The sequence below is a fragment of the Pantherophis guttatus genome, chromosome 3 (assembly GCF_059756535.1).
Source record: "Pantherophis guttatus breed Tessera chromosome 3, ASM5975653v1, whole genome shotgun sequence".
NCBI lineage: Eukaryota > Metazoa > Chordata > Lepidosauria > Squamata > Colubridae > Pantherophis > Pantherophis guttatus.
In genome coordinates, this window is record NC_142065.1 from 114,351,324 (window position 1) to 114,364,290 (window position 12,967).

Consider the following 12,967-nt stretch of genomic DNA (forward strand, 5'->3'; position numbering starts at 1 on the left):
AATCTGAAACATTATTTGATGATCTATTTTTGTAGAATTAAAGTTTCAGCAGATCTCAGAATATTTGAAATTACTTATTATTAAAGCTCACTTATCTGAAAGGATAACCATCTTTATTAGGAAAGAACCATCCATGTTTTCCAGTTGTCTGAGTAATCTGTAAAATGCTGCATAGAAAGGTGTCTGTGTAATCCCCCAAAGACCAATTTTGCTTCTCTCTCTTTCTATCTCTACCCAGATGCAATCAAACAGGTTGTTCTCAAAATCTTGAATTTCTACACATAGAGTTTACTAACATTTCTCTAAGCCTGATCCTATTGTTTTTATTTTCAATTTTCTTCAATCTTGCTTTTATGAAAGCATTATTCATGTTATCCTCAGATACAAAGTTGGCTGATGCCTTGTTGGTCACTGGAATAGCTCCCTCTAGATTTATCTACTACCATAGAATCATGGAATCATATGGCTAGAAGGGATCTTGGAGGACTTCTAGTTTAACTCCCTGTCCAAAGCAGAAGACTTTATTGCATCCTGGAAAAATGGCTGTCAAATCTTTTCTTGAAAATCTCCAATGATGGAGCATTCACAACTCTGGGAGGTAAGCTGTTCCATTGACTAATAGTCCTTATTGTCAGGAAGTTTCTCCTATGTTCCAGGTTGGGTTTCTCTTTAACAATCTTCCACCCAACAAGCCTTTTTTCCTGCCCTCAGGGGCTTTGAAGAATAAGTCAACCCCTCATCTCTGTAACTGTTTAAGTACTCGAACATAGTTATCATATCACTCCTAATTCAGCTCTGTCAGGCTAGACATACTAGTTGCTCTCCAGCAACATTGCAGAGAACTGCCCACTTGGATTATTTGCTGTATTTCCAAAAACAAAAGCTGAACTGATGGCCTGATTACCAAAAAGTCACCTTGAGATAAAACATATGCCCCTTTTCCTGTGAAAGCTGATTCAGATCATTGGTAGTTTGCAACGCAGGTCCTACTAGTAGATAGGTTTGGAGGAATACCCAAACTGGAAAGAATGAACAAAATTGCAAACTGAGAAATGGGCTGAGAGTATATTTCAAGAACCTAAACAAAAGGGAATATTGTCTCTGTTCTCAGACCAGAGACAGTATTCCCACAAATACTTCTCTGGGTCAATAAACGGTTGCATTTATACAGAATAGTATCCTTGTTTTATTTTGTTTTGTAACTTAGAATGTTTCATTAGCTTAGCCTATATAGTTAGTTTATGGCGTAATATAGTGTGTGAATATAGCCAGTGCTTGAAAATAAGAAAATCTGAAAGAGAGAAAAAGACTATGTCAGTAGAATAATTAAGACTATATATTTAATTTTCCCTTTTAAAAGGTCATAATGTCTATGTAGTCACGAATATGAGGACCAAATTTATGAATCCCTCAACAGATCCAGTTAAAACTCCCTCATTTTTCTTCTATGCACTCATTCATTTTCAGGAAACATCCCACAAGCTCTGATCCTCCTCCCACAGCCCAGCAGACTGAGTCAGAAGCCAAAATTCTAATTTCAGCAGATAAATGTTGCATTCAACAACTGGAAGAAACTGTATAGCACATTTTCCAGCATATAGCACAGGAAACAAGAGATGGATGTCTGAAGGGAAGCAAAGGTGCATTTGTTACATTGTTTAGGCTAGTAACTTCTTTGATTTCTTCTCCATTTTGCACAAATTTTGAAAGGAATTACTACATAAGAGATGTGAGAGGAAAACAGTTAAATAACACATTACATTTCTTGCTGCTTTTTAAGAGTGGAAATGCAAAACCTAGTGACCTTATGTACCACATTAGTGCTGCCTGGCATTTTAAAAAGTTTAATAATTCATAGTTTCAATTAAGATTAAACACCCTATACTGGTGATGGCGAACCTATGGCACGTGTGCCCGAAGTGACACATGGAGCCATGTCGCCTGGCATACCAGCCGTCACCACAGCCCAGCTCTACCGCACATGCACACGTGCCTCCCTTCAGGTCTCTGCTGTGCATGCATGGGAGGGCGGGGTGCATGCACAGGGGATGCTCACATTGCATTTTGGAGGTTTGTATGTGTGCCTGGCCCCCTCTGCACCCCATTTTGGGCCTGGAAGGCCTCCTGCACCAACCTGGAAGCCAAAACGGGGCATGGGAGTACTGTGCGAGGCCCCTCTGCACCCTGTTTTGGGCCTGGAAAGCCTCCTGCACCAACCTGGAAGCTAAAACAGAAAGCCAGGATGCATGTGCGGGGGAGCACTCGCATTGCATTTTGGGGGGCTGGGCACACGTGCGTGCATTCACATGTGCATGCACGTGCTTTAGGCACTCGACACCAAAAAGGTTAACCAACACTGCCCTATACAATGTACCCAACTTTACTGCCAGTTATACATTTTGGATCTTTGCAAAATTTTAAAAGACCCATGTTAAGTGGCAAACTTATTGGTGGCGAACATATTTTGCAGGAAAATAGAAACTAAAAAAGTGCAGACAGTGTATGTTTAATGATGCGTTTGAAAAAGATCTTATACTTCTACTTCAGGACTTGGTCCAATTAAAACATTTAAAAATCATGAGTATACTTGTCCACTCCTTTACAGGTTTGCTGTAGGAAGCACCAATTCAAAATAACTATGCTCATTTTGGAGCATTCTGTATTCTGTTCAGCTTTCCTATTACTGAGAGTTGATCCTGTAAATTTTTTTGAAATAGTTATGGAAGGCGGCTTCTGTACTAACATACGCTTAGATTTTTCAGCATTTAAACCTGCAGTAAAAGTAATTCCATGCATGATCAAAGATGATTGTTTAAATACATTGTTAAGATGAGGGGTTATGAATAACCTCAGTATTTGAATATATTAACATTGTCTACATTTTCATATATCTTCAGATTCTAAACTGCAAACATTTAGTAAGAATTTTATAATATTCCTATTCCGAAATGATTGCCTGAAGATATAAAGCATAACCTGTGTTCATTGAAAAGTAGCATATAGTAACAGCTCTTAAAACATTTTTTTTGTATTTCTGCTTGATCCTTATTTCTCATCCTTTTAATAGCACTTTGCATGTTTAACTTCTTTCTAGGAACCATGAAAGGACAACTTGCTTTGAAAACATGAGAGTTCACTGCAATTTATGACAAATATATCAATGATGCAAGTGAATTTTCAGAGTAATTTTCTTCCTGTGCTATTTCTTTTTTACACTGCAAGAAAAAAACCTCAAGATTTAAACATTTGAAAAAAATGGAGTAAATGATTAATTAAAAATGATTTCTTAGAAAAAGTAAAAGAAAGCATCATTCTCTTTTCCTGCATGTTTAATTGATATCTTTTATGAGCAGAAAAGCATTTAGTTCCTGATTTACTGTGTGCCTAAGCACAGAAACCTCTGTCTTCCATTATAGAAGAATAACTGCTATTAACCACCAAGAGCTTTAGAAGCTCCCTAAATTCATTCTGAAGAGATCTTGAGTCACTTCATTGTAGAGTCTCATTTCTAAGAATCACTTCAAAAGTGCTGGCCACCATCATTTCTCTTACATTTCCCCATTAAGGAAGAGGTAGAAACTGAATACTTCCGGTCATGGGAAGTCAACAGGCTCCAAATGATGTCACTAAATATCAGTTCCTGTTAAAATATTGGTGTATTTTGTATGTTAACATTCAATTAGTCCAGCCTATTATTCTGGTTGCTTATACATTCTCTGCTGCTCTACGTCTGTATCCTGCTGAATGTGCTTTCTCACAAAGAAATATTTATTCTTCTCTATGATAGTGACATTCATTAAATGGTTTTCATAGGAGGAATGTATCAGCATTTCAGAACAAATCAGTTCCCACCGCAAATTTGGTCATAGATGTCTGCATTTGAGACTAACTTAGGATGTTACAGTTTAGTGCCATGATGGCGAACCTATGGCACATGTGCCGAAAATGGCACACAGAGCCATGTTGCCTGGCACACGTGGTGTCGCTCATTCCTCTTCCAGGTTTCCGGGGCACGCATGCACACCAGCCAGCTAGTCTGCTGGTTACTGGTGCGCATGGGCCCACGATGATCAGCTGGCCTTCACATGTGCGGAAGTGGCTAGCTGAAAGCGCGCTCTTAGCGTAGGTGCGCACCAGCCATGCCGTTGTCACCTGCATGCAGCTCTGGGACATCCATCCCTTGCCAGCCAGGAGCACTGCTGCCAGTCGCTCCCCTGTGCCCGCACGCCTGCTTGCCTCGTCACCACACTGCCGCTGTGAGGAAAGGCCCTGAACCTGCACTGCCTGGGATCCACGTGGGCTGTCACAGGGGGAGACCAGATATGGTCTGGAGTGCGAGGCTGGCAGGAGGAGGAGCCTCCGCTGCCTCTTAGCCAGCGCGAATGGCCTGACACCGCTGCCCTCTCTGCCCTGCCGGCTACTCCTGCCACTGCCAGGGAAGTGGCAATGCGAGAACCGCCACCCCCAGGGGCAAAGGGGTGCGGTGGCAAGCCGGGGCTTTCCTGTCTCTCCGCACGAGCAGGCTTCTAGTGCGGCCCCAGGCTGGGGGTGGGGAAATTGAAGTCCTGGCACGCCTATCCTTTCTGCTGCCACCCCATTGCCCCCGCAGCCAGCGCTTCTCACGCTAACGCTTCCCTCTCAGTGGCAGGAGCAGCCGGCGGCAGGCTTCAATCTCTCCCCCGGAGGCCTGAAATGCAATGCACTTTTTTGGCCTCCGCACACCCCATTTTTGGATTCAGAGAGGAAAGAATTTTCGGGCGGCAGTGCTGCGATCCTCTCCCTGAATCAAAAAAGTGCATTGCATTTCAGGTGGCGGAACTGGCCAGGAGAAAAGAGAAGGTGAGTCTGCTAATGACAACATTAGCCATTGATTCCTATGCAGCTTTTCTCTACAGAAGATGCCTTAGCTGCAGCTTTTTAGGAACCTTGAACAAATCACCCATCTCTTTTTGTGATTCAATTCACAAAATGTAAAAAAGCAGATTTGCAAAGAACAGAGAAAGTAAAGGAAGCAAAGAAAGCAGAAACAACAGTTTTGCTTTAGAAATAAGGAAGATTTATTTAGCAAAAGCCAAAAGCCAACATCACAACCCTGGGTTTAAGTGCACTTACAAAGAAAATAATTCCATAATAACCACTGATCTAGCAAAAGAACACAAGAGATATAGAAATACCAGGGGGCTTTCTGGAGAAAATACATGCAGTATAAAAATACACTAATATTAGGCAACCAGATAGACAACCTGAGTCACTCCTAGGGATTCAGTTCTGGATTTCCAAGTGGGTGGGTGGAAGCCTGCTAGAGATGGATTCTGCTAAGTAGAGCTGATGGTGTTCTTTTTACATTGTATGTTCATCTAATGTATCTGTGAGTACCACTGCTGAGGATGCTATTGCTACTGCTGCATCGATTGCTCTAGCTTTTGCTACTTGCAGCTTCATCTTCTTAGTGTCCCATCTCCATCTCCACATCCTCATACTTGCTTTCTTGCCAGTTGGATCTATATATACCCTTTCCATTTCTCAACATTTATTTCCTGTTCATGACCATCACTTCCTTGCATTACCTATGTCCTTAGCACAGCCCTGAGATTAATTTTTCACAATAGGACCTGGCCTGAGGGGTAGCCCACAGGAGCTGGGAATAGCCCTTCCTCCTCTCCCATTACTTTTATCATGGTTGTCAGACACCAGAGGCCACAATGCTCTCTTTCTATCTTTCAACTAGGTTTGCAGGATAAAAGATAATAGTGAGGAAATAAGTCACCCACCTAATTCATTCAGAAGCCACTTTCTCCCTGAGTTGCATTCCTGAAAATCCAGCTGATGAATTAAGAATGTGCTTTGATTTATGGCTTATCTGTTCCTGTTTTAGCAATGCAGGAATGGGCTATGTTCTCTCTACTTCCCATTCATGTGATGTCACAATAAAGCTGATCTGATTTGATATATTTGACATATAGTGATTTAAATGTTTTTCGGAGACTGGGGTACATTTTGGGCTTCACGGGGAACTAATTTAGAAAAACAAAGAAGCTTTCCTGAAGTTACACACCAAGCAAGAAAAGGAGAGTCAGGAAAGGAACATGTGGGCATTCTGCTTGTTCCTGGGCCATTACCCTAGGTTTTCACCTGAATGGCCTGGATCTCTGAAAGTAGACCTTCAGAGGAAAGCAAGGTGAGTTTAGGGAGGAAGGAGAACACCCACCACCACACCCACTGCAATATAACAGAAAAGCTTTATTTTCACCTCAGTTTTCTTCACAAATACCCATTTCAGGTTAGGAAGGACAATGTCCATTGCCATGGCTGCAAGCCTTTACAGCCAGGAATGCTTCCATTCTTGTCCCTCAGTCAGCTACTACACTTTGCAAATTTCCTACAATTTCCTTAGAATGTAGGGCTGCTCCAGGAGATATTCAGGAAACTATGTTGCAAGTGACCTCCTCCATAATTCTCTTTAAGAGTTCTCAATAATTTCAACTCACCAAAAATATAAATAATATTATAATTAGTTTAATGGAAAAACACAACAGGCATCTGCTGAATGATTGAGGCTACCTGAGGTGCATTTGGTCACATACTATAACCAGCATCTGCTAATTTTGGGAACATACAAAATGTCCAGATATGTATTATTTCTGACCTCCCATTGCTCCTAATCCTACTCCAATTAGAAAGTTTGGAGGTAATAATTCCTCACGTTTAGAAGATGTTTTGTGAATGAAATGACACAGTTGACAAATGAAAATAGGAAAGCAAAGCAGAATTTGTTTGACAATTTTTGAAAAAGAAAAATGAAAAGAAAAGATACTTGGCTCTCTGTCATGGACCCCCATTGAACCCCAGTTTCAGTCTGAAGTACTGCCAATAGTAAAATTAGGAATGAAGAAAGGGCCACCACTGCCACTGACCACCAATCATAATTATATACAGGAGCATAATTTGGAATATTTCCCACTATTCAGTACAAATTAAATTTCCACTTTCTTTGCACAGAGACAGTTTAGAACTTAGAACATAGAATAATAGGGTTGGAAGACACCTTGGAGTTCTTCTAGTCCAACTCTTCTCAAGCAGGAGATGCTATATCTATCTGAACAAATGACTGTTCAATCACTTCTTAAAAACCTCCAGTGATGGAGCACTCACAACTTCCAGAGGCAAGCCTTTACACTGATTAACTGTTCTCATTGTCAGGAAATTCCTCCTTAGTTTTAAATTGGATCTCTCTTTAATGATCTTGAAAGGGTCAATCTATTCTCCAAAGCAAAGCAATGGATGGAAACTAATCAAAGAGAGAAGCAACCTAGAACTATGGAGAAATTTCCTGAGAGTTAGAACAATTAATCAGTGGAACAACTTGCCTCCAGAAGTTGTAAATCCTCCAACACTGGAAGTTTTTAAGAAGAGATTGGACAACCATTTGTCTGAAATGCTATAGGGTTTCCTGTTCTAAGCAGGGAGTTGGACTTGAAGACCTCCAAGGTCCCTTCCAACTATTCTATTCTATTCTATTCTATTCTATTCTATTCTATTCTATTCTATTCTATTCTATTCTATTCTATTCTATTCTCATATGTTTTAACCCAGGGGTGAAATGCTCCCGGTTCGGACCGGCTCAGGCGAGTAGGTAGCAATGGTGGCGGGCAGTTCGAAGAACCGGTAGCAAAAATCCCTGCCCCCCCCCCATGCCCAGCTGAGCCGCGTGATCATCAGAGCCTTTTTTTCCTTTTAAATGGCTCTGAGAGCCCAGCTCTGACGATCCCAGCTGAGTTGCCTGCTAATCAGGCAACTCAGCTTGGATCGCCAGAGCCATGTAAAAGAAAAAAACTTTTTTCCTTTTAAATGGCTCTGACCAGCCAAGCTCTGACGATCCCAGCTGTTGCCTGCTAATCGGTAGCAAAAATCCCTCCCCCTCCCCCCCTCAGCTTGCTTACCTTAGCTGATGGTCGCAACGCCTTGCATTCATTGCATCAGCAAACAACTGAATCTCCCTGCCTTCAATCTAGCAGGCAGAGAGTTGTGGACTTCAACTCCCAGCAAAGCTGGCTGAGGAATTCTGGGAGTTGAAGTCTACAAGTCTTAAAGTTGCCAAGATTGGAGACCCCTGTTCTATTGGGTAAGTTTTTTCCCCCTTTGGGAGCTTTAAAAAAAATAGTTAATTGGGGGTTTTTTTAGTTGTTCTTTTTTTTAGACCTAGCCATTTAAAGTTTAGGAAGTTTTAAATTTAGCTGCTTTTATATAAAAATAAAAATAAAAGAAAATAATATTTGTGCATCTTTCTGAGATTTTGTGTGTTTCTGTAGTGTTTCACTCTAACTACACAAACACACAAAATCTCACAAAGCTGTATGTGGAGTTTTGTGCGTGTAAAGTGTGAAAGTTGGTTTTTTGGACTTTTTGTGGCTGTGTGAGGTTCCTGCTTGTTGCAGGGGCCATTTTGGGTCTAGCACAACTGCTTTTACATTGTGGGTGAGCCAGTTGTGTTGTGTTGTGTTGTGTGTGTGTGTGTAAAGTGTGAAAGATGTTTTTTGTAGCTTTTTGTGGCTGTGTGAGGTTCCTGCTTGTTGCAGGGGCCATTTTGGGTCTAGCACAGCTGCTTTTATATTGTGGGTGAGCCTGTTGTGTTGTGTTGTGTTTTGTAGGTTAAAAAAGGGCAAAGAAGTGACATTGACTTGGCCACGCCCACCTGACCAACAAGCCACGCCCTCCCAGTCACTTTACCACCAAGCCACGCCCACTAATTAAGCCACGCCCACAGAACCGGTAGCAAAAAAAATTAGATTTCACCCCTGTTTTAACCTCCAAATCCCTAATCATCTTTGTTGCTCTTCTCTGCACTCTTTTTAGGGTCTCAACATCATTTTTGCATTACGCTGAACAGAACTAGAGGCAGTATTCCAAGTGTGGTCTTACCAGTGCTGTATAAAGTGGTACTAACAGTTTATGTGTTGAAACTATCCCTCTGTTGATGGAACCTAGGATTGCATTAGCTTTTTTTAGCAGTTGTAGCATACAGTTGGCTCAAATTTAAATGGTGGTCTACTAGGACACCTAGATCATTCTTACGGTTACTACTGTTGAGCCAGGTACAATCTATTTTATCCTTTGCATTTGATTTTTTCTTGCCTATGTGTATTCTTACTTTTTCTCACCACTGAATTGCATTTTGTTGGGCAGGTCTTAGCTTTCAAGTATGTCAAGTATGAATTTTGAGTCTATCTTCTTAAAGTGTTAGCTATTTCTCACAGCTTGATGTCACTTGCAAATTCTATGAGTTCTCCTTCTAAATCATTTATGAAGTTGTTGAAGAACACTAGGCCTAGGGCAGCATCTTGAGGTTCCCCACTACATGCTTCCCTCCATTTAGATGTAGTTCCAATGAGGACTAGACATTGAGTGCAAATATGTATCCCGTTGGTGGTGATGCAGTCTATCCCAGATTGTTCTAGCTTACTAAGAAGTAGTCTGTGGTCTACTTTATCAAATGCCTTACTGAATTCCAAGTAAACTATCTGTTTGTGACAGATAGTTTGTTGACTTCTAGTAATAGCTTATTTTTTTTTCTAGATGCTTACAAATGCAGTGCTTGATTATCTTTTCCAGAATTTTCCCAGCTATTTATGTCAGCCTCATTAGTCTGTAGTTTATTGGATCCACCTTTTTTCCTCTTTTTGTAGATTGGGACCACATCAGCTCTTTTCCTGTCATCTGGTATTGCCTAACTCTTCTGCAGCTTTACCTAACTACTGTATTCCTTAAAGTTACCACAGTCAAAACTAAAAATCTGGTGATCCATTTTGCAGAAAGTATTTCTGAACAAAAGCAAGTTCTATAGTGTCCCAAAAGTGCTTTTATCAGCAGGCAACTGGACTTTGTTTTTTCTTTGAAGACATTTCGCTTCTCATCCAAGAAGCTTCTTCAGCTCTGGACATCATAGACATCAAGCTCTACAGTCTTAATTCCCAAGCAGCAATCATAATATCAAGCAGACAATATTTTAACTGCTAATGATTAAGAAGTTAATTTGGGTACATTTCAAAGGACAGATCCAGGTAAATTTATCACACTGTCATAACATAAAGCAAGCACTAAACAACATTATTTATCATTTGAATTAAAATACAAGCTAGAAAGTAACTTCACATGCCAATTTAACCCTTTTCCACATCCACTGCAGACACAGTGTATTTGGGCTATATGCAAATGGCATATCAGCCACACAATTATGAGAGCAGAATCTTTACTAGATAATCAGTGGCCATTTATATGGGGCAGAATCTATCATGTGGAGAAGACATAGGTGATTGGCTGTGCTAAACCTCATTGCATCAAAGATACAGCTGGCAACCAAATGAAAGACAGTAGATATGTTTACACATGTTAAACTGGAGCCAAATAAACTACTCCATGAGATGGTTTACTAAGGTGTAAGGCTAGCCACAAAGTCTGCATTTGTTTGGGATAGACGATGGAGAAACTGATTTGACAAGGACTTTCTACTCCAAAGACAAAATACTACAGCTATTATTTTGGAATTGGGGGAGCCTTTTCTAAAACACATTCATGAATGATCAGGTTCAAATTCCAAAAGGGCATGGATGTCAGGTTAAACAATTTATCCACATGTAATTTGATCAAAGCTGAACCACTTTCTTCAAATTTTATACACATAAGGCGGTTACTGGTCCTGTCTGAAGATTAAATAGGGAGACTTAAATAGGGAAGGCAGAAAGTTGAAAAGTTTTGGCTAAGAACAGGACTCTACATATTCTATCCACAAAAGGCAGCACAATACAAACAAGGCAATTATGTACCAAAGTCAAACACATTGTATGCAACATGTTTTCTTTCCTAATGGCATTTTGAAAACCAGGCAAATGAAATACATTACTTGACTTGCATAATTTATTCTATTTCCCACATTTATAGGGAGAGGCAAAGGGAAATATTGTACACTGAAGACATGCCTCCAGTAACTTCTTCACTCCTATTGCTTTGAGTTTTTATCCATGCACTTTTAATACTATCCTTTCACTCTCAAAATTGCTTTTCTAAAAGAAAGCTATTGTTTTGAGATTCCAATGCTCTAAAGTGATGGAAGATCAGAGATGTGGGACATCTGAGGTAATACTTGTTCTGTCAGTAGAAAAAGAGTAGTTTTTCAAGTGGCCTAACAGTATGGACCAGGAACTATAACTCCTCCAAAAATTCACTCTTTCACAGGAAGAATCCATACTCAGAAGAGAGAACAAAAACAGACATGCTTGCTGAGACCTTTTAAAAGGAAATGTAAACATCATTTTAGATATCATCTGACCTAAGACACTTCATTTTCCTTTCAAAGGGCAACCTCATTTTCCAGGCTATCTCCCAGCGCCTGTTTGTCCAGGACATTGAGCAGGCGACGTGGCTCCTCTTGGGCCCATGAGTCCCACTCCTCGCTCTCAGACATGTTGGATTCATACTCAGAGGCAATGCCAGACTCATGAAATTTGATGAGCTCCAGGCTGCCCAAAGGAGGGTCCGTATTAGGAAGGAAATGGAAGCATTCCAGCTTCACCAAACAGTCACTCCTACCTAAAGGGCTGCCCAGAGAACTGGAAACATTGGAGAAGCTGTGGTCAGGCTGAAGAAGGTGGGTGTCCTCAGGCATAGGGGTAGTGGGATCACACAGAACAGGCAGGGCACCTGATGGGTAGGTGATTTCCAACAAGCTATCTTGAGCGTCCACTGCAAGACAAGAAGAAAGAACAGTGCATCAGAGCAATTATCTTTGCTATGTTTATGTCAGAGAAGATGGCTACCCTAACCATCCAAAAGAACAATTACCTGTTGCAATTATTTCTGCTGCTCTTGAAGACTACTGAGAATATATAGTTGGTCCAGGGTATGACTGCAAAAACAGTTTGGGGTGCATCAGAGTATGCTCATAACACATCTCAATTCTGTCAGCTGCACTGATTATTCATAAGCACACTAGTAATCAGTGTAGCTCACAGAACGGAGGTATGTTACAAGCATACTTGTCATGGTTGACTCGCTACACAGCCCCACTCGCAACCAGACAACAGTAACAGGAAGGGGGAGGGAATATATTGGAATGTAAGGGAGGCTTGGGAGGGAAGTGTGGAAAGCAAATGTGCTAATTGGAAGCCTGAGAAGGACCCAGCACCCAAAGCAGGGGTGAAATGCTACCGGTTTGCTCCGGTTTGGGCAAACCAGTCGTGAAAAAAAAAGCTACTGGTAGTTAAAAAAACGCATAGCATGCATTTGGTGCACTCAGATTTCACCCCTGACCCAACTGAGAACGTCTGAGGCAGACAAACCATTCCCAAAACAAAGAGAGTGCAAATGATTGGGGTACAATGGGAGGTCCAGAGGAAAAAGGAAAGGTTTTCCTATGCACAAAATAGTTAGAACTGGCTTTTTTACTTCTGTACCCATATGGAATATTTAGTAAAGTTATACTCTTGGTAAAAAAAAGTCCCAGGAATTTCTTTTGCTATCTAACCCAGTTGTCATCTATAAAATCTCACATGGATTTGGGCCCTGTATTTATAGGACAATCTTTCTGCATTTGTCTCTGTTCACCCCATAGGATCAGACATTGTGGACATGCTCAATGCCCCAGGAATGATGTTCCTGGACCAGCTTATTATTGTCTCCTTTACTGTCTCTTCCTCCATTTTATATCTTAAAAGAAAATTGTATATTTTGGTAATCATTTCCCCTCCCTTTCCTTGCAATATTTTGTCCAATTCCAATTGTTTCTCTTATATGCCATATAGTTCACAATCTTTTTTGAATCTTGTTTTAATTTGTAAATAAGGCCACCATTCCATAGCAATTCCTTATTTTTTCAAGTCCTGGGCCGATTTTAATTCTCCTTTTGTTATCCAAAAGTTCTGCATAACTCACCATTTTATTGAGATCTGTAATCTTTGGATAGATCATTGCCTCC

The 12,967-nt window shown here is 40.7% G+C and overlaps 1 protein-coding gene and 1 long non-coding RNA gene across 7 annotated transcripts in view; one reads left to right on the plus strand and one right to left on the minus strand.

Moving 5' to 3' along the window:
* LOC117661269 (uncharacterized) overlaps positions 1-3,316 on the plus strand; it is a 115,310-nt gene extending 111,994 nt beyond the window's left edge. The window contains exons 5-6 of the long non-coding RNA XR_004589938.3: positions 1,468-1,640; positions 3,095-3,316. This is a non-coding gene — a long non-coding RNA (uncharacterized LOC117661269). The remainder of the gene's footprint in view (positions 1-1,467; positions 1,641-3,094) is intronic.
* NOS1AP (nitric oxide synthase 1 adaptor protein) overlaps positions 1-12,967 on the minus strand; it is a 206,753-nt gene that overhangs the window by 79,731 nt on the left and 114,055 nt on the right. For 5 of the 6 annotated variants that reach the window (XM_060690208.2, XM_060690207.2, XM_034409934.3 and 2 more), the window contains one exon: positions 11,584-11,736. In XM_060690208.2, the coding sequence (XP_060546191.1) occupies positions 11,584-11,736 (153 nt within the window). Of the gene's footprint in view, positions 1-1,184; positions 11,737-12,967 lie in introns of those variants that run through there. The other variant, XM_087891197.1, reaches the window with a different exon arrangement.